This window comes from Fistularia commersonii, chromosome 16 (genome assembly GCF_037954325.1).
Source record: "Fistularia commersonii isolate RoL2024-O1a breed Wild chromosome 16, RoL_Fcom_v1.0, whole genome shotgun sequence".
Classification (NCBI taxonomy): domain Eukaryota; kingdom Metazoa; phylum Chordata; class Actinopteri; order Syngnathiformes; family Fistulariidae; genus Fistularia; species Fistularia commersonii.
The window spans coordinates 10,935,218-10,960,488 of NC_141299.1; the positions used below are offsets into that span (position 1 = coordinate 10,935,218).

Below are 25,271 nucleotides of genomic sequence, written 5' to 3' on the forward strand. Positions count from 1 at the left end.
TTGATATTGGCCTAAAACCCATAGCTGATTCACATCTTTATATTTAATATGTTCATATTAGTATTCAGACACACCGGATACACTTACAAATGTATACACTATGAGATCCCCTCCATAGCAAAAAAAAAAGAATATGACTGAATTTGGTTATCTCACGATTTTTCCGAATGCCTAACGTCTCCGTACCATTAAGCGCATATGACCTCACCTTGAGCACCCTGCACATCGTCCTCTGCACCAAGACATTTCATTTTTAGTGGACTCTGTGGTTGCTGTGCGTGTTGAATTTCTTGGACGGTACTGTGGAGGGGAGTGAGTGGGTGCTGGAAAAACAAAACGCAAGAGTGATGGAGAAGGTGAATGGCAGAATGAGGCTTAAAAGAAGCAGGCTCACAAGAGACACACCCTTTCAGAATTCAGTTATATTAAGATGCAAAAGCAATTTATAGTTATCTGGGGAAACATTTGAATTTTTGGCTGTTTATCAACCACATTTTAATAGGCTGCCTCTATTAAACATATTCATCCCATTAAAATAAATGGCATTTATTGACCTCTCCATATTTGCGGTCTAATTTATGAATACACAGTTTACGACAATAAAGAAGCTAATATTTTGTGAGTTATATTTAAACTGAACACCTGAAGGAGGACTCCGGATGAGAGAAGGGTTACTTATAAATAGCAGTAGTTTCTCCGTGATGGCAGGTTTTTAATTAACAATAGTGAGCCTCTGATAATCCATAGTTAATCCAATAGAAAAGGAGGAGGAGAGGAAAGAAGAAGAGAAAATAATCAGCTGTTTGATGTTCGGACTACAAGTCCCTCCAGGCCCGTCAGGCACTCACGCCGTACTGCACTGTGATACTCACAGCCCACGTGTATTTATTTGTCACCCCTGCTTTATATTTTGTGATTCAATTTGTATGAATACATGCATACAACCTATTTACACTAACAGTATTCTCTTCATTCACTGGTAGTGGATCAGGGTTGTTTGATGAAAAGTAGCAAGCTGAAGACCCTGAGGGCTGGGGGCATCCGCTTCAAGTCAAATGTCTGTTGAAATTCCCAATCTTTTGAGGAATCAGTGGGAGATTTTTAATTCACTTAAAGGGGATGTTCGGAGACGTTTTGCAGCCCCGGAAAAAAATTCCCCCCCCAATTTTGTCTAACCTCAAAGAGACTTACAAATCTTATCTGACTTACTGTGATGCTGTGATTTAACCTAACTTTAGGAGTTAAATTCATAGCATTATTTAGCGGGTAATCAAATCTCTTATCCTAAATATTGTGCTTTAACAGATTTAATACATTCCATCACATCATTTACAGTCACTTTAACCTTGGAAAGTCATTAAAATGTCACCCAAAATTATGATCGAAGTGATCGAAAACTGAACCAAATTGAAAAAACTGAACCATTTTAAGAGCCTGTTTAAAACCAAACGTCAAAGATGTTTAAATTATAATGATGATAATAATAATAAATAAAAGGCAGTGAAAATGTATTCAGAATAGCAAGAAATCAAACACCTCAAAATAATGATGGCTAATAATCAGATACCCCTGTCTCTTCAAATCTATACTTACTGCTAAGGGCTATAAATTGGGATGTAATAAATTGGGAAAGGACAAGAAGCCACGCTGGACATTTAACAGTTTTTTTTTCTCTCTTTCTTTCTTTCTTGTGTTTCAGGTCAGAGTCTTGGATATGGCTTTGTCAACTACATCGATCCAAAGGATGCAGAGAAAGCTATCAACACGTTAAATGGACTCAGACTTCAGACCAAAACAATCAAGGTAACTGAAAAATCCAAAGGATGAGTGATTATTTCGCTTTAAATTTGTTCACAGTGAACACACCAAATATCAGCCTGAATAGTTTGACAATAAATCAAACTACAGTATATTTCCGAGAGCCATACATTCTTTCTCAGAACACTATAGCTAATGGTGCTGAGTAAATGAGCTTGAAAATACAAAAGAGACCCATTAAAGCTAATGACTAAAGGGGATATATTTATTCTCAAAAAGAAAAAAAAATGTCAAAGAGACGAGAACAGAAAGGGAAGAGACATATCATTATCGTGCCTTTTTTTTTTTAAATGTATTTAAAATCAAATGGTCTGTTATGACAATAAATTGACATGAATATCTTGAGGGAGTTGTCAAAGAGCTAAAACAGTCATAGTGCTGTCAGTCCACCAAATATTCTCAGAAGCCTAAAAATATAGCCCGCAAGCACTTGCAATTAGCAGAAGTTTAAATCGATAGATCAATCTTCCGCTGGTACCTTTTTCTCTCCTCTTCTATCCCCTCATATGTTCCCTCTGCTCTGCCTGCTGATATGTTGTTGCTTTTAAGCTGGGCAGTAATCTCTTGCTCCAGGGTAATCCCTGTATTCTTGTTCCTGTCAGTTGATCTAATCTAATCTAATCCAATCTAATCTAATCTAATTCAATCTAAAGGGATGAAAGTAATCTACAGTTTTGTAAACAGTATACTCCAGTTGGCCGGAGTTCAGACCAGAGGCCTTCCTTTGGTCCAAACACTGGCAAATACAAAGAATGATACGTGACATAATCTTCTTTTTCTCAAGTCATTCTACGGATGTGCGCACAAATCTGGAATCTGTCTTGACGTGTTTTCAACATGCACGGCCATTTCAGTTCATCACTCTGTAAATAAAGACACGCAAATGTACAATATCACTGGAAACCCTGATTATGATTGAATGTGGAAGCATTTGATTTGAAAACATAATTAACCACTTGGATTAGATGAGGGGTTGGAAGGGCATTATAGAAAAAAACATAAAAGAACATTCAATAGAAAACACAATTTTATTCTTATATTATTATTTTCAAGGCATCAACAGTGCATAAATTAATACACAGCTTCAAAAGTCAGGCTGACAGTAGTTATTGATGAGTATTATCAATCACTAGAAGTTCCTATCTCTGTTCTTTCATTCAATTTGGTCAATAAACAAAGTTGTTCAGCTTGTATATAGACAAACTCCATTTTAAATTGGATACAAAAATACTATTTTTTTTACGCTACTTGTTTGCCAGTTGCTAAAATGAAAGAAATTATATTGACTGTTTAAATATCATAATGTGACTGTAAGGCAATGTTGTGACCTCAGACAGCCCAGACATCATCTCGAGGCTGTAGCAGAGACAGTGGTAATAAAATCTTGAACCGGTATCCACATAGCAACAGTACTTGAACTGATCTGTAAACCCAAAAGTGTTATGGTTGAAATGAGACACGGTCACAACTAAAGCTATCTTTGAGTACATCCTGCCTGAATCACCTCACCTCACTTGAATTTTCTGCCGCTCTTGTAGCTGTCTGCTCATGTCCTCTCAGGTTTGCACCGCCTGCATCTACAGCTGAATTCAACTGTAACAAAAACATAATGCATATATGAGCAGTGCAAATTTATCAAATACCTGCAGCGATCCCTTGACAGCTAAAATGATAAGCTTGTCTCTACGTTTAAGAAGACGCAGTGGGCATTACTACACTAGACAAAGCATCATAGCTCTCTTTATAATTCCATTTTGGAAGTGTTGTTCCTTCAGCTTGCTGTCAGTCACTGTAAATGTTCAATGTAACGTCCCTTAAGGAAACACTGAGTCACCGAAGCGCCACAGATTCATAACATCTACGGTAACACACTGTTTAACTAAGAAAATTAGTAGAGTACGGATGATAAAATGTTTAGTCTCTAAGAAATAATTTAATCTCCAGTTTACAATTTTATACATTTCCAATTCAAATTTGGAAAGGTATCAACATGCAGGTGCAGCTGGCCTCTTAAAGGACTGGACTGAGCTCTATTTGGTTTCATTCTCTGTTGAACCCAAAATGCACCTTTGATTCATTTAGAGACTAATGGTAATTGTCTGTGTTATAATTCCTGTAGAACAAGCTCTCGACTTTGCACTTATTTGCAGATAATGCATTGCTTAAATCGCTCCACAGTGTGCAAGGGACCCAAAAGTCATGTGCTATATAGTCTATGTAAATAGGATTCTGTCCTGCTTCCATTGTCTGTTGGTGTGTTTGTTTGTTTGTTTTTCACTTTATAAATGGCCCTCACTAATATGGCCTTTTCCAATTGAGTTATATGTAATTTACATATAACACAAATGAAATTGATATTTTTTTTTTTACTTTGTCTATACCAAGTGCACTTCAGTGAAAAAGTTCTTCAGATTTTTTCACAACAATAGAAGTAAAAAAGAAATTATTAAAAAAACAAGATTCAGTCATTGAAAGGTGTCATACTACGCCGCAGCAGCTTCTATATGAGGTGCCATTTTGGAAACACATTCACACGTCATGCACAGCTGGCAAAGACACGGATGTGGGTTCATGTCTTATGAAAAGACAGTTTGGTAATAGCCTACGGAGCTGCTGTGGATTGAACAAGAAATGTTCTTTAACTGCCAAGCAACAGGACTCCAAAATGATTGATATATAAAATGATTGTTACGTTCTAATTTTTTTATTTCCTTATTTTTCACTACATTCGCATGCACACAGCGCTTTCCACACTAAGCTATATTCATCCATTGCCATAGTTTAAGATTTTTTTGACAATAACTTCATCAAGGTCTGATCATGTTACTATTCATATTCATGTAAAGCCATTGCCAGTTTGCACAAAGTGCGCAGAAAATCGTTAACCAGTGACCAGAGTGCCCGGTCTTGCACAGAGGTTGTCACCGGACCAGTGACCAGAACACAAGCGTGTACTGCAGGAGATCCGTGTGGCAGTCATGAAAATAACAAAGCACTCGTTCCAGATTTCTGAATAATCAACATATGCAGTTAATACATAGAGGGGCATCTATTTGATTTCAATGTGGATTTTTCTTTATCAAGACCACAAAAATATCTGGGGGGCCGTTTTGACGGTGTGAAATTCATGAGGCCGTAATTAATTGTAACAGTCAACTATGTTCTCTACATTGATCACACAAGAGGTGAGCTCAGTTTGTACCGAAGATAAAGATGATTTTCTAAATGATGGATTACAAGCCTGTATTTCTCTCCGGTCCTATTGCTCCTTTTCTCTTCATAAACTCCAGCGGTAACAAGGTGAATTGGAAGCCTGCATGGTATCACTCCGCCAGGGAACCTGTGAGGAAATACTTGGCCGTGAGTTTTTTTATGCGCTCAGGAAATGCGTCTTCCTATAGTGTCTTCGAGTGAGGTTTCTTACTGTGCCCTCACCTTGGTATCCCTAATTTTGTCTGCAAAGACTACAATGCTGCTTTCGTGTAAAGATGTGAGGTGGGAAGCGACACGCTAAGGGTGATAGAGGCTCACTGTGATGCACATGCACATAAACCCAGAAACTTCTTTACTGGTGAACACTTTAATTTTCACACTTTAAGTTCGTCAAACTGATCTCTCACTCTCTCCCTCTTTTTTCTTACGCTCACACACCCAGGCTCCAGTTTCACACAGACACGTGCACCACCCTACGATTGTACACAATATTGTTCACAGCTTGGGGAGGTGTTGATGGATTAGACATCTGGGGTTGGATGACAAGTACCGAGAATGAGGGAACAGCACCACAGAGAAGGAAAAGGGAGGAGAAAGGAATCTGGAAGCAAAGTAAAAGGTTTCCGCTAAGTGGAAATGAAGGGGAGAAACTGAAAGAAATTGTCCAGGCAGTGAAAGGGAACTACAGGGAAGAAGAACAAGATGAAGGAAGGGTCCAGAGAGAAATACATGTGTAAGTACAATTGGGAAACGGGGAAAAGCCAAAAGTCTCCAAATATTATAGTTGAACAGGAGCTAAGGTTTGTAGCAGAAGGACAGGTTTGTATAGACATCATATTTGCATGACTTTAACCATAGTTGATTACTTATAGCTACTCATGTCAGAGATAATGAAAGCCCCGAAAGGGGTAGATGCTTAAGTCAGCCGCAATAGCTATGAGATTGAAATCAAAAGTGATGGACTGGGATGTTTGGGATGACAACTGCAAGTTCACCGGCAGTGAGTGAACACTTGAAACCACATCGCACAGAATAACCCGCCATTGGTTCCTGCAATTTCGCCCTTTTGAGATGACATAGTTTCCTTTGAACAAGAACAGCGATGACTTTAAAATAGCCCTGAAAGCTGTTTGCATGTATGATTATGGGCATGTGCTCAGTGATAAGTGATCCGTGTGCAGAAATGAAGAGTATGATCGGTGTGTGACAGCGAGGAACACTGTGAGATTGTGTGGGAAGAATGTTACATCATTGAGTTTATTTATTTCAGCCCTACAAAGGCTTCTCAAGGGCAAGAATTTCATCAATTGTGTGTGTGTGTGTGTGTGTGTGTGTGTGTGTGTGTGTGAATTTAATTTTCTGCCAGTTTTTGACAGTGCTTAGTTGCTAATCACTAATTGCTGCTGTTCTCTTACTGTAATCTGTGTTTTCCAAACTAAATTGTCTCATTCATTTACAAGGGCAATTACATGGATAAGTGAACCACTGACCTGCAGAATACAAGCATTTAGTGTGCAGAAAATTAATATATGATGATAAGTTTCTCTGTCATCAGATCGAGAGATAATGGAGGGTTGTGGTTTTATCCTAATTGAAATATTATTGCCGTTTGTAATTCAGTTTTGTTTGGATTAAAACTTAGTAGTACGTGCAGTAAGTGGAATCCAGTTTTGACAGGACAAAACAACCAACAAAACTGTTAAGCCAAAACATGTAGATAATGATGATCATCATTAGTTTTATCCTTATCTTCTTCATCATCATTTTGTTTGCCTGTCTCTCTTGGCTGCAGGGTCCCTAAGCTAAAATGTAGATATCCTTTCAAAGTTGTGACTCCGGTTCAGACTGGAAAATACAATACAATCTAGTTCACAGTGTTATCCACAAACACAAAAGGTTGGAGTGAAACAGGAGATGTGATAACATAAAAGGTGAGCAAAATGAAATTTAGGGCCTGGTTTAATTTAGAAGACAGAGAACTTTCACAGCGAGTGGCGTTATTTTATTTTTTTCCAAGCAATTTTTATAAACACAACAAATTCAATTATAAATCCACCCTTGGAATTCACACGACTGTGATTTTTCACTCAACCCTCCCATGCGTGCAACAGTATGACAGAAGAATAATTGCCACTCTGTGATCTGGCAGCTCCTAAAATGCATTTTTGTCTTATGCGGTTATTATGTGCATCAATGGAGTTATACATGAAATGTGTTGTTGCTTTTGAATTTTGACCTTATGCCATTTCATTGTCTTTGTGTCTCATCAGTTGACCAACATGTGAGTGTTTGACTGCCTTCTCACACGTCCAGCCCCTTGTTCCTTGTTCAGTGTGTATCTTGGTCCAGTTGTTAATATTGTAGTTTACCTCCTTTTCATTGTGAATTTCATATTGTTTTGTTTTGGGTGTTTTGGTCGGTTTTTCGAGTGTATCCTTTTTCTGAATCCCATTTTGACTCCTGTTTGTTTCAAAAACACTCAAACACTTGGGTCCACCTGTCCACACCGGCTTCGACATGTTTAAAAATAGAAAATGTTAAAATCCTTCCTTTCAATGTCTTAAGAGTAAGCAGTATATGGTGAAAAGCTAAAGGGCTTTTTGTATATTTAATATCGGGCTTTTTGCTGATATCTGTATTGAATTTCTCAATGAAAAGGCATCTGAAATCACTGTGTATGAATCTTTTTTATTTAATCAAATTGTGAATCAGATTAATGTTGGACATAAATAATAAATGGGGTTACTTTTCTGTTCAAAGTCCAAATACTATTAATCCCATTCGTGTGGTTTCCTGAGCTCTACATCAAAGTAAAACATGGGGAGTTTAGCTTCCCAGAGGAACATTGTCTCCGCTTCTCTGAAAACATCTCACGCGTGAGCCCTCCAGTCTTCCAAGGATCATAATCTTCACAATAATTATCCATACCTCTCAGATTTTTATCTGAAATCTGAGCTCGCTTTCATGGTCATGACCATTTTGTTGTTTTTATACTAAATATCAAATGTAGACCTAAAAATGTGTTTATTTTTTTTTCTCCAGGTGTCGTATGCACGACCCAGCTCAGCTTCCATCCGTGACGCCAACCTTTATGTAAGCGGGCTGCCCAAGACCATGACCCAAAAGGAGCTGGAGCAGCTCTTCTCCCAGTACGGCCGCATCATCACTTCCCGCATCCTCGTCGACCAGGTCACAGGTATCCATGGGGACCGAACCTTCTTCGCTTACATTTTCATCCAAACACACCGGGATTCAACTAATGTTGAAGTGGGGTAGTCAAGTCATGTATGAAAGCAGCTATGATGTTTTGTCAAATGGCATTGCGGGAGATCGTTTTTTTTTTTTTTTTTGTGTGTGTGTGTGTTTTTATATTATAATTCTGCTGATAGATATTCTACATTAATTAATTTGCTGCACTCCAAAAATGCATTTTGCAAACCCTGGAATTTTGATAATCTAGAAATTACATGCTGGGTGGGTGAGAGGCCACCAGCATACTCGGGCAACACCCATCAAAATGAAAGGTTGCCGGGGGGAGACAGAGCATCAGTGGATATCCTGCAATGTGGCAGTATAATTATTGGAGCAACTTCAGGTCAAGTGGGAGGGAGAGGGAGTTATCTGAGCTACAGTGTAAACGTTCATGGAAATGCTCTGTTGAGTTCCGAGTGTATGCGCTATTTTTTCTTTTGTGTTTTAATATTGCATGTTTATAGCCCTTTAATTTGTGCTTCAACCGATGCTGGCGTTACAAAAACCAAGTTGAAACAAGTTAGGTGTTTGCTTGTAGAAAATGTGATCGATAATTGAACCTGATCAGAAAAATCTACGTCTAATCTATTGTCAGAAAATAATACTGAATAATACTATGAAAATAATGTAATAATCCAAATGCTGCAAAAGGCAGGCGTTCTCATCCAAAAATGCTAACACCAGCAATAGTCTGATTTGAAATGTCAGCTTTGACCATTTCCTTTTCAATAACACGCATTTCCTGCCACATACAGTCATTATGGAATACTAGTAGGAATACTACTATTCTTGTAGGAATACTAGGAGGAACTAGTAGGAATAAATTATGGAATACATAGTATGAAATACTTTGGAATACACAAGTGTTTTTACCTTTCACAACTATGTGCAAGCTACAAGTCTGAGTCTTGTCAATCTGGTTAGTTTATATGATATCAAAACATTTATATATCAGTGTCTATCTACCAGCATTCATATTTGCATGAATGTTCTATAGCTCTGCTGCTAAACTATTCATAATCGTACTTCCACCAGGTCTGTGAACTCTTCTTTAAAATTCAGGAGTTCATCAATTATGTGTATTAAAGTCTATTCCTACACCAAAGAGCTGTCAGGTCATGGCCTGCACAGGGCTTGTAAGCCAGCTGCTCTCAGATAGTTGTAAATATTTCGTGCAGAGGCTCTGCAGTTGCTCAAAGCAGGCATCATATGAGGTGTTCTCACAGGTATAGATGAACGACTGGTATCGTAGCATATCCTCGCTGTCGTCCCCAATTGATAGAAATGAATTTCAGCAGAAAATTGCTGAATTGACCTGCTGCTCTTTAGACTTGTTAAATTTGCTGTATTGTTTGACATCTCCTCAGGATTAGGAGAAGGCCATTATTGACCTCAACATGACATGAGCATCCCTTTTTAGACAGCATGTCGGTATTTCATACTGTTCTGGAGAACAGTAACTGGTTTAGTAACTGATATTAAAACAAATATTTCAGCAAGTTTTGCTATAATATCATCTTTTGAACACAGAGCAAATAGTTAGGGTAATAACAGTCACATCAAAAGGGCTTAATTTCGAATACGCATAATGTGCATCATATTAAATACAGCCAGTGACCTCAGATTTAACAATTTGTGATGCAACTATACAATTTGAAAAGCTATGCAATATTGGACTTAAGCTCATTTTATTCATGCATACAGGTTTTATGGCCATGAAAAATTGAGCGCTACAATACGATGTAATATTTGTAATTTTACTGCAGAACAAAAAAAAAAAAATTCTGCTTATTTGCGATTAAAAATTCTAAAAAAAAGATAGCATGAGAGGCGCATGCTGCATAATAAACATGCTCAATTACACATTGTGCTACATCCTAAACACAATAATGAATTACATCAACCTATTGTATTTGAGTAGAAGCCCTCCAGCGTGTCTCTTAGATCCATGTCTGTTTGTGTGTGTGTGCATATGTGTGTGTGTGTGTGCGCGCGCGTGCGGGCATACATGCATGTGTGCTTGTGCGTTCGTGCATGTGCATGCTCGCACCTGCCTACAGGCTGCAACCTGCTCCAGCGTTATGTGCAATGTGTACTGATGAAGCAGAAAGGGAGCAGCATGCTGTAAGCCACACTCATTTGCCTAAGAAGAGTAAATCACTGCTGGCAGTGAAGTGCACGCCTGCCTGTAGACACTGAGCAGAGGAGGAGAGAGGGTTAGAGGAGCGAGTAAAAGCAGAGGAACAGAAAAAAAAGAGACATGGGGCTGCAGATGAGGTTTGGGGATAGAAAAGAAAAGAGCATGGGTTGAAGATGAACAGACACTCTAGAAGAAGAGGGGGTCAGCAAAGGTAACACTAAGGAGTGGGCCAGCAAAAGGTTTAAGGTTTGAAATGCGTACATCAACTCACTTCAAGATGAAGTGAGTACATATCTTGTCTATCTTTCTTAACTTAACAAGCTTGTCATATCACAGCATCATACTCCTGGGATTTCCTACACACCATAACATTCACAGTTCAGAAGATGAGGCTACAAAAAACACATCTGTTCGCACCAAATGTGCATACGTGATTGTGAGCTTCTCGGCTCAGGCCGCAAACCATGAATAAAAGAAATCTCAACAGAAGCCTTCATGGTCATGGGAATGCAAAGGTTCCTGTGCATTTAACCACATCTCGTGTTCAAAAGATACTCAATAATTTATTTTGTTGCCATTCTTGGTCAGCCTTGAGCTTTGACAACTGAAGCGCTACAGCGGTTCATTTAGACCAAAAATTGAGCACATATAATTAGAAGAACAATCTTCTACGAGTGCCAAATAAATAGAATTTATAGTTAAGTTAAATCTTGAAAGTTGAAAGCTGACAAAACAAATGTACAAATTTTTCCTGCTATGCTACAAAAGTAACAGTAATTCTATGATATTAACCTTTTACAAAGGGCTTTTTTTGCTTACTATAGCTATTTCAAAGCTAAAACTGTGATAAGATGCAATGATAAAATCTATACAGCAGGACCTTGATATGTTACTACAAATCAAGTACTTTTCTATTTATAAGGTAGTTTGTGTTTGCTTTTAATCATTTGGTCAAACAAGCAAAGCATTGCCGCTATTTTTTTTTTCATTTTGTTTTGTGATAGTTGGTTTATTTTTTCTGTCAGGTTTTTTTTATGATTTTGCCCCATAATAATACAAAATTACATATTATTGAAAGCTTGAAAAAAATGCATCAATACGCTGATATTTATCATAGCTCTGCATGGCTACACATTATCGTTGATTATACGAACTGACTGAAGCAAAACTAAATACGACAAGAGACACACCTTTTCTTGTTCTGTTCAGGGCTTTGTTTCCCTGTGTTCTTAAGGGAAACCGTTGTATAGAGAGTTTTTAAACCAACAGAGTCTTTCAAAATCTGCCGTAGCAGCTGCCTGGGTGGATCTTTTTGCCAATATTCAACAAAACTCTTTGTTGCAGACACTGGGAGAAAAAGGGGGAAAGGGTGAAGGGTGAGGAGGCACACGATAACGGCAGATAAATGATGGCTGAGGGGTGGTCCTGCAGCGCAGAGGAAAAATTGGTAATGATCTTGGAAGAAATAACAACAACCAGAAAAGACAAGATGGTTCAGCCTCATGTGTATGAGAAGCATTGAACAACTGTCGAGCAAAGGCCGGTGAAAAGTAAAACCACAGATATTGCAGAACTGGGAAACGAGGTCCCCAACAGCTTTGGTACGGCTGTTGCTTAAAACCGCCTTCGCTTTTGTGGTTGCATTATATAATTTTTACATAAACAAAACTGCCTTCCACTTGATTAATGCATATTCTCTGTTAAATATACTGTGGCCGAGTCACCATGTCCTCAGTATGCACCAGTACAAAAAAAAATCATCTGTTTTTAGTATTTTATGGGATCTTTATATGAATTGCACTCTATGTTCCGTTGGCTTATGCAGATAAGAGTTGAAAAACGCCTACAGTATTATATCTTTCAATATGACGTTTAATGTTGGCGTAATATAATTGTGATGGTGACCTGTTTCTACCGACTTTTCTAAAGGTAACTTTAAAATGCAGAAGTAGAAATGGCTTGCAAACAAAGAATGAGGTCATACCAATAAGCTAAGGAGACAAGACAGGAGTCCTGATATGACTAAAGTGCTATATAAATGAATTAAATGGAAGTGGGGTCACTGGAAGCAGGCTGTTATACAGTATGATCGCAGAACCACAGTTTAGGGACCATTTGAAATGTACGGTCCTTTCAGAGTCTGAATAGTTGCTCTTTAATTTGTTAGACCAGTGAGTGAAATGACAATAAAATGATTACAGAAGCTTCAGGCCTACCATTTATGTGTTCCTCACTGACGATTAAAATACACTTCCGCAACTATTACCGGAAGCGTTGAAGAAAACCGAGTTTGAAATTTCTAGGAATTAGCCGTGGTTTTACAATCTAACTGCACGCTGCAGACTTTAGTTCTGTTTTACTTGTAGAATGCAGATACTGCATATATCACCATATTGTACACAGAGCAGAGGCTGTCAGTGAAGTGTGAGCTGGCTGAAACCAGTGACTGAATTGCTGTCTTGATTGCCTCTCTGTTACACCCCCACACACACACACACACACACACAAACACACACACACTCACACACACACACAGATAAAGAGATGCTCTTCAAGGTGTCCCCAGAAGGTAAAGGATCATCAGGAGAAATGTTAATGATTAATTAGGCATTAGAGTTGCTGGTGATTAAAAACATTGAGTACTTTAGAGGGGCCCTGAGAGTAGTATGGCTCATCTCTCAGGTTTCCTCTGTAACTGTACTCGCATGCGCAGAAATGAAAAGAAATAGACACACATACACCTTCAGTGCCATTAAGGGAGAAATGGGCTGCAAATTAAAACTCTCCTGTGACTGCCAAAAAATCTAAGTACAGAACAGGAAGGCAGGAGAGACACAAAGAGCGCCTGAGACGGATTTGTGGCGTGTGTCTAACCACTCACTGATTCAATAAGTACTGCGTTGCTTAGGGAGCCATCCATAGGGTGTCCTCGTGCCAATATTATTAAACTGGATGTTCTAAAATTAGCAATAGAAGTAGTCACTTCTTCCCAAGTTTTCCTACGCTTTTCACATTCGTGCTCATGAGGTACATATATGAAGTAAGATCTCATGCACTGTTGAATATTTCGCTATCTGAAATGAAAATAAAGTAAATCTAGTTGTGATACATGCTATATCTACTCCTATCTCTTAGCGGGCATCAGGTACTGCTCTGCTTTATCTTTACCTGTTGTTGGTCAATTCCTCGATTAAAAAAAAAAAAAAACCTGCAAAACTCAAGTTGTGGATTCTCCAGAAGATATTGGAATGTGCTTCTCACATTGAGCTTCCAGCATCTGTCATTTGACAGGATCTCACAAGGCTTTATTTTATTTATTGAAACGTAGACCTTATCCATGTCTGGACTGTGGTCCTGATACTGCTCAACTTGAAACTGATTTCAAAAATAACCAAACAATATGTGCTTAAGGTTGTGGACCGTTGTCGCAATGGACCAATTCCATATGTGCTGATGTTTCTAAATCGGAAACATAAAGTCTGTTAAGGACCTCCCCTTTAAGAAGCATTTTTCTTCATTGGAATCAAAATAGATCCCTAAAACCGCCATTATCAGCATTGAGAAAGCCAAGACACGATCATCCAAAAATTTTCCCCAAAAGAACTAATAACACAATAATTCAACTATTCAACTATTCTCTTTCCCTCATTCTTCTCCTCCTCAGTTACATCTCAGCGGAGAAGCATATTTTGTCTCTTTATGAATTGATGTAATACATGCTGAATTTTTGCATTTCCCTCTAACCTTCAGGGAAGACATTCAGCCTGTGATATTTTGCTCTGACTGCTGGCCAAAGGCTGGCCTCAATATAAAATAGATATAATATCATAGGCAGGTTTTAATCAATAGTTGGCTATCCCTAGTCCTTCATCCCAGACCTTGACATGACAAAGGTCAATACTTACCTAATCAATGCTTGCAAAAACAATCAATACACAGACGTGGCTTCCACAAATGCAGGATTCAACGTGAAAATAAATGCCTTCTCGGTGTGTGTAAGAAGGCTATCAAAAGGCTAAAGCTCTGTTCCCTTCATGTGGGATGTTAGGTAGAGCTGGGCGAATTCCCATGGTAACAGCTCACAATTATTCATGCCAGCATGCAACTCAAGATTTAGTGTGACTAATAACAAGAGCATTTGGCAAACTGAATGAATAATTAGCTGGTATTGATTTAAACATGTATCACCATATAAATATTCCGCTAAAACAGATTTATACTGCTCAACCATTGTAGAAAACGTTGCTGTTTGAATATAGAACATCACCATGTTAACCTTTGTTCAATCGGTGGCAATGGCAGAGATTTAGAACCATAATAAACACACCCTGCTCCGACTGCTAATGTATGTTTCTTGGGATGAGACAGCAGAGAAAGAAACCTATGATATTTCCACTTTTTGTCAACACTATCTAAATGATGCTGTTTTAAAAATCTGATGGGATATTCGGTGACACCTCAGAAATGTTCCACCTGCCATCATCTGTAATCATTCCAGGGCGGGTTTGACCTCTCCTGTTTTCGTCCGTCTGACTCCGACCCAGGCGCTGTACTGAGCCTTTTCTTCCGACGGACCATGTTGAGCTTTGCGAGGGGTGATTTGATATGGACGCACAATTCTTAGTTTTCTTTTTATAAGTTTTAATCCGTTACGGAATTACAGCCCTCTATCATTTATATGTTTGATGAACGAGAGCGGCGTTTGTGTTTACCTATTTGCAAATAACAAAGTGTTTGCTTTTAATGTTTGTCGGCGGGGCTCCTGTTGCCGTTCGGTTGATTTTTGCATTTGGAAAAATACCGTTCAGCCGTGGGATCTGTGAACTTAGAGGATATTAAAATGTGCTTATAACACCAATGCTACTGTTTGACCGGCATCTCCCTTTTACGTATCACCGCCCATTTAAGTGTGAAATAACGTAGACGAGGAAAGAGAGTCAATATCGAAGAGAAGTCTTATGCCAGTCCTTCCAGGTGACCTTCATTTTTAGCATCTCATCAACATTTTCTCTTCATAGCATGTCTGCTGCGTTACACTGATAACAAACCACCTTTCATCTTCATACTCTGCATGCTCCAAAGGATCAAAATTAACCGGATACGATTTTCAAGTGAAAGAAATTCCATTTTATACTATAAAAAAAATTCTTGTCTCGGTTTCTCCTGAACATCACTCGTGGTTGAAATACTCTCCACGGCCACCTCCAATAGCCCGTCCTGACTGACACAACACGAACGTCCTGTTCTCCACCTGGCCTGCAGAGGAGAATACAGGAAACAGGCTGAGAGGTGTACCCTCTTGGTGGAATGCCTGCAGCCTTGACTTGTCCACCCCCCCGTCCCCGTTCCTCTGCCTTTCATTGCATCCCTGTCATCTTAAAAGTCCCCGCTATCTGTGTTTCCGCTAATACACAACCACATACGACTACATAGAGATATGTTCTCACACACATACTAAGCAGATGGTCGGCACTCGGCTCTGGCAGAGGCTAAAGCACAGGGCACCTCCACGCTTCAAAGTCTCTTCCTTTCTCCTCTTGCTACTTTTTCAAATGCCATCTGTAGCTAGGAACACTAATGTTGCTTAAAACAAGGACATTGCATTTTTTTTCTTCTTCTCCTTCTAATTAGAAGACAGCAGGAAGAGAGTTTCTTTTTGCCTCTGCCATACTATAAATCCTTTGGAAAAGCAAGTCGAATCATTTGTTACAGTTGGCACATTATAGCTTCTCGAAGGATAAAAAAGGACGGGGGGATGGAACGGCGGAGTATCTGAGAAAATCTCAAGTATTTTTCTAAATATATATGTGCCCGTACATCCTTTATTTCTCGCCGAGTAGACGGGTGTGTTTGCAAAGATATGATGCACTATGCGGATGAAACCGTGTGTTTAAGAGAGGAGAAAATGAAAGTGTGTGTTTCATTACCCGGCCCCGAGGTTTCTCACCTCTCCTTTTCGCTTCTGGTCTCTCAGAGGAGCAGTCATTTCAGTATTCAGGGGAAAAGATATGGGTGTTAGAGAAAGAGAAGCTTTGTTTGGGCAAGAGAAAGCAAGAATAGCACCATTTCCTTCATCATCTTTTCTCTGTTACCGTCTAACATCCACCTTTTTCACCTTCTCTCCTTTCGCTCTTTCTTGCCTTCCCCTTTGTTCCCTCTCTTTTTGACAGTTTTGCCTTTTCTTTCCTGCCTCCTCCATCCCCATCTCAACACTTTCTTCACATTCCCCAGCCTCTCTTCCACTGTTTGCCCCTCCCCAGATTGTGGTAGCGTGTTATTAGTAAGGCAGCCAATGTGCCTGTCAGTGTGTGTTAGAGAGAGATAAGCACAGGTAGAGAGAGTTACATAAGCCTCTGTTGATTATTGTGGAAAAGAGCAATAAAATTCAGAGTAAGCAAGAAAGAGAGACCAACAGAGAGAGAGAGAGAGAGGATGCCGTACCTTAGCAAGTACATTAACTCCCTCTAATGTTACTTTATGGCTGTATGGCTGGCCAGGAGTTGATAAATATCCGAGGCGTCTTTAGCTTTTTGAAAGGGTAATCATGTCGGGGACTCTGGACTGGCTACGGTTTTTTCTTTTTTTTTCTTTTAACTGCAGAAAACCGTGTATCAAAGTTTAGATTGCTAATGTTGTGTTACATCGTGATAAGGCATGGAAAGAACTGGATCGATTCCAAGTCCATTGATAAAAAAGAATTAAAAAAATAACCGGTCCGTTAATTTAGTTTGCATACATTTTATTTGATAGATATTCAGATTTTAATCAAGGCTTGGGATTCACTTCATTTTTCCCTCTGCCAAAAGCCATTTAAAAAAAAAACAACTTGTCATTTAACACTTAGGTAGAAAAAGCCTAGTGGAACCAATTCCAATCTTTGCCATTAAAGTGTTATATTACTTTGTTTTTAATCCGTCTCACAGTAAGTACTCTGTCCTGTGATCGTAAATATCTCTTACTCATTTTATGTAGACTATAATGTTCCAAACTTTTTTTTTTTTTTTTTTGGAAATTGTTAATGCACATCTTGATTACAGGGAACCGCTCACTTGTCTTCAAGTGAAGGGAGTTAAATTTGACTTGCATAATATGCAACAAACATCACTGAAAGACTGATGTCAGTCTTTCAGTGGTGTTTGTTGAATTTTTTTCATTTGACTCGCCGGAGGACAAACAAAATATAGTTTGAGAGACTATATTCTTAAGCCATCTCAGAATGATCTGCTCTGATGCGACAACGTCAGAGCGAATATTTCCGACATCACAATAGAGAATATGGCAGTTATATTGTTTACCGATAAAGGTTATCCAGTAAAGACGCGAAAAATGCACAGGTGATACGTCATGTTGCTCAATTAAGTATTATCACAAATCATGTCAGGTAGTGCAATATGTTACACTAACCTCTTTCTCCTTCCCGCTGACTCACTAAGCATACACAGCAGGCGCTTTTTGAAGAGCTACTGTAAAGTAAGATGGAATCTCACTTTACCCATCCTGAGAAAAAAAATTAATCCTTTCATCTTTTTACAGTGAAATCTTGCAATAAAGTATATGCTCTTGATTCTTAATGTGTGCAAATACATTGGTTTGGCAAAATCTGCAATGAGACCGCTCACCACTTCAGCGCTCTCATGTCTTTTTGGTGGAATTTTATAAGCTAAAGGCCAAGTGAAGCTGGTGCTTCACTACAAATACAAACACGTGGTTCTGTTGTTCCCAGTCTGTGAACTATATGCGGTAACCGTGCGGCAACCGTGTTTCTCTTTTCATAACTTCATTTTCAGTTTTCCTTCATTAAATGTCATGTTTGGAAGCACAAAGCTAATTATGACCAACAGTTACGCCCCCACTAGTCATATATCTCTATTAGTCAAAAACTCAAGAAGACGCAGACTTATTCTCACATAGAGACTGGTATAACAACTGCATTTGGGGAAAATAAATAGATTAATAAAAAGCAAGAAAAGAAATATGCTGATTTCACATTGTATTATGGATTTGACCCAAAATAAATGTCTCTCCCATGGCCCATTTTCTATATAGTTTTGTGGAAAACAGCCCGGTTGTTTTTCCACATAATACTGTCGACAGACATAAAGTTAAAAAAAACAACTATTGCAGGAGGACACATTTTTGTTTTTTTAATTGCCGAATTAAAGAAGAAAAATGTTTCAACACCAGAGCTTGTCATTTGACTATATATATCCTATTAAAATTGTTATTTTTCTGCATCTGACAAGCTAATTAAAATGTACAGGTACAGAGATGGCACCAGAGGAAGTTAAAGGAGCAGAGGTTGTGGAAGCTGGTCAAGGGGCTGAAATATGTCCAGAAATGTATAAAACATGAGAATTAAGTAGAATATTTTATAGAATAGAAGTTAATGAGTTCATCTTGCGAGCTGAAGGCAAACAGCACGTGTGTTTCACCAACAGTCTCCCAGAAGCTTAAACAGAACCAGTCTCTTGCTACAGAATTAAATAGGTGAGCAATTTTTATGTATATATATATATATTCAAAATCTTATATCATGGCTTTCAATGTTGCTCCTTGACTAGAAAATAAATAACCTTGCACTTGCATCTTGCAGAGAAATACAAGAGGGAAGTGAGTTGGTCAAGGTGATTCTCAGAATAAGAATTCAGGAGAGCAAGTACCATGAGACAAGACAACAGGAAATATAAAAAAGGGATGGGGAGAGGGATGGCATGTACAAAAATGGGGAATAACAACAAGGTGCACTTTTTATTTGTGAGAAAGAGACTGCACACAATGATACTCCAACAAAAAAGCACTGCTTCTGTCTCACCGCCTCTTTTTTATTCAGTCTCAGTCACACAGACATGCCGATGTGCACACACAGTATTATGTAAATAGTCTCTTTGGCAGAGTGCTGTCACTGAGTGAGCATCCTTTGGGCCATCGAGGCATCCTCATTAAAACAAAGCACAGCATCCATTAATAGATATCAGTGTGCATGCACACACACACTCACACACACACACGTCAATGTACTTCACGTAGCTGAGTACACAGTAGATGTGTCTGAGTGTGTGTCTGTGTGTGCATGTGAATGAGATATGAATGTATATATAAAGTTATTTTGCACATGTTAAAACGGACACAAAACACTCCTCAGAAGAGAAACATCCTTAAATAAAAGTCAACCCTGTCTCCAAGGAAACAGCTCAAATGTCATAGGGAACAATGTATGAAGTGTGTGTGTGTAACGTTGACCGTGTCTGGGGGTAACATGAAAGGGGAGCGGACCAGATTACTGACCAGTACTATAGCAAAAGGTGTGTGTGTGTGTGTGTGTGTGTGTGTGTGTGTGTGTGTGTGTGTGTGTGTGTGTGTGTGTGTGTGTGTGTGTGTGTGTGTGTGTTTGTTCATCATCATATTTATGTCATGTATATTTCTTCATGGTTGTGCATGCTAAGCTTTTGTTTTCTTAGGGTTCTCTCAACTGAGTACAAATGTTAGCATTTGTTCTCTTTGTGTTAGACTGGTGCTATTTCTCTTCTTAAAGGAGATACATATAGGAAAAAAAATGTTTTGTCAGTCAGAAAATTACCTATAAACCTCAAAATCTAAAAAGCAACTTTATTAATCAAACACGACATTTATAATGTTATTTCAAACCACAACCGTACGATTCTACGCCTAGCTACAATGAAAGTGCAATACCCAAACCACGTGAAGTAAAAGGGGCTCTGCTTGTTTGTGATCTGCTGGCCCCACAGGTGGCTCCCGAGGTGTGGGTTTCATCCGCTTTGATAAGAGGATAGAGGCTGAGGAGGCCATCAAGGGCCTAAATGGACAGAAGCCATCAGGTGCAGCTGAGCCCATAACGGTCAAGTTTGCCAACAACCCTAGCCAGAAGACAAGTCAAGCCCTCTTGTCGCAACTCTACCAGTCCCCCAATCGCCGGTACCCCGGGCCCCTGCACCACCAGGCCCAGAGGTTCAGGTGAGTACGGGAAGTGTGTAAGAAGAAATGGAGCAGAAAAGATTCATAACTGGGAAAAAAAAAAAAAAATCAGTCAGTAATGGTACATTAGCAGGATTCAAACCCATGTGTGGTCTACCCAGACGTTCCCAAACTTGGGGGCTCACCATAGTGGACCCATTTAAGTGTAATTTTTTGACCCCGCTACAAAATACTTACCCACATATAAAAATATTTGTCTAGAGTGTTCCATATTTATTGTCCTTGACACATTTGGGTAATGCAAAATGATTCACAGGTGCCCTTCAATATAAATTTTGATAATGATGTTAAGAAGTATGGGGTCACATGAAGTGCCCGCCTCAAAGGTTGGGGGTCTCCAGGTAACTGGGCTGAAGATATATATTCAAAGTAGCAAAGTGTAATTTACTTAAATGGTTAACATTTCAACTATTTCCATAAAAAATGTCAGCGACACATTTACCTCTCAAATACAGTCATTTGTAATTGTAGATTTTTTATGGTGCTAAACCAGTGGTTTCATAATGTTAAGTTAGGCAGTGCTACACTAGTATGTTTGCGATCCAGTGACAGAATGAACTCTTGTTGTTGATATGAGACAGAATAGCAATGAATGCACTCAATCACAAAAGCACATATGTTCTAAACCACAGGGCTGATTTGGAAAACATTTGCAGCGAGTCATTTATCCTTCAAAAAGTAGAAGTGACACCTACATGTGGAGAGTATGAGTCATAGAAATGTCCCTGGATCAACAATGATGCAACTTTTGTCTTGTTCACATTTTTTTAGCAAATATGTCCCCTTTTGAGCAACCAGTGTGAGCTTTGCATCTGGCGCAGGTGCCTGTAAGTCAAGCCCTGTGAAGATTCTTTGTGGGTCCACTGAGATCATAGAGGAAGAGTGCACAAGAGACTGTGGGGTTCTGTCTTTCACAATTTTATATTTCCCTTCATTTCATCATATTGCCATTGTTCCAGCAACATCTCATTGTATTCCCCGTGAGACCATGGCAGAAAAAAAAAAAAAACAATGCACATGTTTACCTATAGTGAAAAGGGTGTAGCACACAAAAAGCCCTGATCCGCTATTATTTTGTCAACATGATTCAATAACTATCAATATGTTACAATTTACTTTAACTCATTGACAATATAGATGTACATAATTCGGTCATGTATTAAATTCGGATTTAATTAAAGAGACATGTCTATAATCCACTACTCAAAGTGGAAAAACAGGGCAACTGTGGTGTAAAAACTAATAGTGTTCAGTTCACTCACAGTTATATGAAATGACAACTTTTATTTTCCCTGGCCTGTTTAGTAACCAATTCTCAACTGCACACAGCATATAGCTAACATGGCTGCATTCAGGGTACTCTTACTTCTTTTCACTCACTGATGTTCAAATCTAAATTTAAAACACGAAGAGGTTGTTCGTTCCTTGAGATTTTTACGCCGTAAAAATAATCAAAAGTTAATCTTGTCATAATTTTTATAACAATACTTCAGAATATGTATGAGCTGACGAGAATGTTGTAGAATTGTGGGAAGAATACGTGCTCATACAATTGTCTCGTGCTTTCATTAAACCTAAGCCAGTTGTGCTGTTTACTCCCCATCAAAGTCAGAGCTTGGAAGGTATTTTTCTTCTGGAGCGGCTTCCCTGGTGTGACACCTGAGCGATGTAGCGTGGCTGTGTGTCTGTGATACGCCAAGCCAATTTACAGGCTCCACAGGAGAGCTGTCGCTTCTCATCACTACTCACAACCACAAGACACTTCCACCCTGTGTCCCTCTGCTCTTGCACTCCGTGCCCCCCCCAAAACCAAAACACTTTATAAGTTATAAATGTGCCGGGTCTGTGCTACGGTATGAGGACAACATTGTGAAGGACATTGACCTAAGCAGCAAAGCACAGGTGAAACTTTTCCATTGATTTCGCCCTATTAAGATGCTTAATATTTGTGATTCTGCAAACTGTGAAATGCATTTAGGTCAGAAACAATGTCACCTCGCACAACAACTCCAGTGCAGCAGCTGCACACTAGTAAAACCTATGCCGAAATAGTGAGACGGCAGGAGATAATATTATCAGTTGTTATGTCAACTGTCTTGTGCGAGTGACTCATCGGCAGTCACCTTTAAGTAAATATATAATATACTTGCATGGTATCCCTGCGAGCAGCAAATGAAAGCGACTCAAATACAACACACCAAACCCTCCATCCAGGCTGGTTTCCGTTTTACCGTCGTTAACTAATGGTTCCAATTAGAAAATTAGCCTTATTATGTCCAGGCCAGGAAACAATTATAACTGAACAGAGTTTTGTTGCAAAAAAAAAAAAAAAAAAGAAGAGACAAAAAAAAAACAAAAAACGCCCATTCCAGCATTAACATGCGTCAAGAGAAAGCACAAAAGCACTATTGTTTGTATTGAGCTTGAAGAGGCTTTTGCAGATAGCAGAGTGCTGCACGGTGAGTGTGCGTAAGTGTGCATTTGTACATATGAAAGTGAGCGTTAGCAGCAGGTTGTTTTGCAGTGGCCCACCGGCCCAGTGGCCAGCAGATGTCTTCCTGCTTGTGGGCCTGAAGCTTCTTTCCTCTGAGCATCCTCTCCAAATGACTCATTTACGCACAAAGCAGCTTGCTTGTTTCCTTCTTATATAATGGGATAATTACTGCTTTAATGAGTCTGTATAACCCCCCCCCCACCACCACCACCACTTCAAATTAGGGCTACGTGCACAAACTTTCGGTCGGGTTTAGAGACAGAATTGATATAGCTCAGGCGAACCGTAAACCCATAAGTCATTTGGAAAATTTACCAACAATGGTTTTCCTGAAAACCTTAAGTAATAGGGATTTTTAGCACAACACAATTTTACAAGCACAATTTAAACAATCTTGAAGATGACTGAAAAAAAAACATCAATTTTGTGAAGTAATTTCGAGTGGGGGATTTATAATGTTTGCACTTTGAATGTAATTGTGCTTCAAAAACCCAACGCGGGATTAATGTATTCGAATCCATCGCCGTACGATAATGGCATCTCGGTGTTAAATTGATACAGCGAAAAAATGCCCGCTGACTAAAAAGGACAAGGAGAAACAACCCCTGAGTCAAGTTTGTAGTGTTTTCAAGAGGAACGAGGCGTCACCAGCCAGCTGTTGCTCAATAAGCCATAGCCGCTGTCCATTAGGCCAGAGGAGTTAATAAGACATGAGACAGGCCAGACCCAATTGAGGGATGAAGGTCATTGAGTCACCGAGCAGACTGTATCCATCCAAGAGGGCTAACATGTTACACAGCCCACAGGTTTCCGAAGCAAAGCTCAAACAAGCACGCGCAGTCACAAACACACACATGCATGCACACACACATGCATGCACACACACTCAATCACTCACACGCAGAGCCAGTTAGCTTCTTAGGCCACACATAAATAAAAAGTGTTTATCCCAGCATACTGGAATGGCTTCAATTCACAGCTGAACTGATTATGAAACCAGAGCATTTCCCCAAACTAAACCTTTAAGAGGACCCCCCGCCCCCACCCCCGACTAATACTCCCGAAATTTCCAGCTGACCTAATACCACTTTAGCAGCTAATACCAACCACACGGACAAACATGCACAATTTCATGGCTACTTAAATAATCACTTGTGTGGTTTTTTTTTTGGTTTTTTTTTTCGGTTGTTGTTGATGGATCACTTTATTGAAAACACATAAATCTTCATCACCTCTCTTGCTTGCCATCATTCAAAATTCCAAACCATTACACTGACAGAACTCTTTGGCAGACCATTTTCCTCATGACCTGGCGTTGTCTTTATTGAGTCGATTCTACTTAAAGACGGTTGTATACGTAAAGAAATACTCCTTAACCTTTCGTAAGCGACTCATGCGTTATTGCGGTTGCACTACAACTAGCCTCTTCGTAGAATCTTCGTATAGCCCAGTGACACGCTATGCCCTCGTCTTCCTGCCAATTAGTGCTCTGTGTGCGGCTGTAAGACTGAACAATGACCAGACAACCGCCGCAGTCATGTCCTAACAATAAAGCAGTCACACTTACATTGTGCTTGTAATACACTGCGGCATTAGCTACTACAGGGCTGTACTGAAGCCTATGAACTATGGCAGCAGCTGACCGAACAAGTGACGACCATGCTGATTCGATTCATTGGATTCATTAACTGATTATAACATTTTCTGGTGGGGCTCTTCAGTGTAATGGGCCAACTATAGATGGGTTTGTTTGTTCTTGAGTGAGGAGGACCATGCAGCTCCAACAGGGACTTAGCATTAGTTCCATTGAGTGAGTCAACCATCTGCCCACCATTAACCCCAGAACCCTCCTTCTCTTTACAGGCTGGACAATTTGCTTAATATGGCCTATGGCGTAAAGAGGTAATTAAAACCTTCACCCAATGCCAGATGTCCATGTTGACTCAATGATTTTTCGATATCTTTTTTTTTTTTTTTTTTTGTACATTTTTTTTTTACAATTTATGTTTCCGTGTATTTTTCACTTTACGTTTGACAATTTGTTCAAGGTCAATTGTATTTTTGGTTCTTTGATTTCTTTTTTGTTTTTCTTGTCAGCTTGAATTGGTTTCAAAACCCTACCGACCACTTAAGGTGTATAAAAGCAGAAAACAATCAGTCTTTGTTTTCAGTCGTGATGGATTTGCTTTGTTTTGATTATGACAAGTGTTGGTGTTGTTTGGATTGTTGTGGGTTGTTTCTGTGAATGGGTTTAAAGTTTCTGATTTCTAGGTGTGTTTTTTTTCTATCGGATTCAGGTTCTCTCGCCTTGTCAGTCTACGGAGGGCTTTCTTTGTTGTTACGAACAACATTTAGGGGCAA

The 25,271-nt window shown here is 39.2% G+C and overlaps 1 protein-coding gene across 10 annotated transcripts in view; it reads left to right on the forward strand.

The window, feature by feature from the left end:
• The window catches only part of elavl4 (ELAV like neuron-specific RNA binding protein 4), a 75,545-nt gene that overhangs the window by 42,611 nt on the left and 7,663 nt on the right, over nt 1–25,271 (forward strand). For 5 of the 10 annotated variants that reach the window (XM_086162525.1, XM_086162531.1, XM_086162528.1 and 2 more), the window contains 4 exons: nt 1,700–1,803; nt 8,074–8,226; nt 20,160–20,395; nt 24,774–24,812. In XM_086162525.1, coding sequence (XP_086018651.1) covers nt 1,700–1,803; nt 8,074–8,226; nt 20,160–20,395; nt 24,774–24,812 — 532 coding nt within the window. Of the gene's footprint in view, nt 1–1,699; nt 1,804–8,073; nt 8,228–20,159; nt 20,396–24,773; nt 24,813–25,271 lie in introns of all 10 variants that reach the window. The other 5 variants (XM_086162522.1, XM_086162532.1, XM_086162529.1 and 2 more) reach the window with 2 other exon arrangements.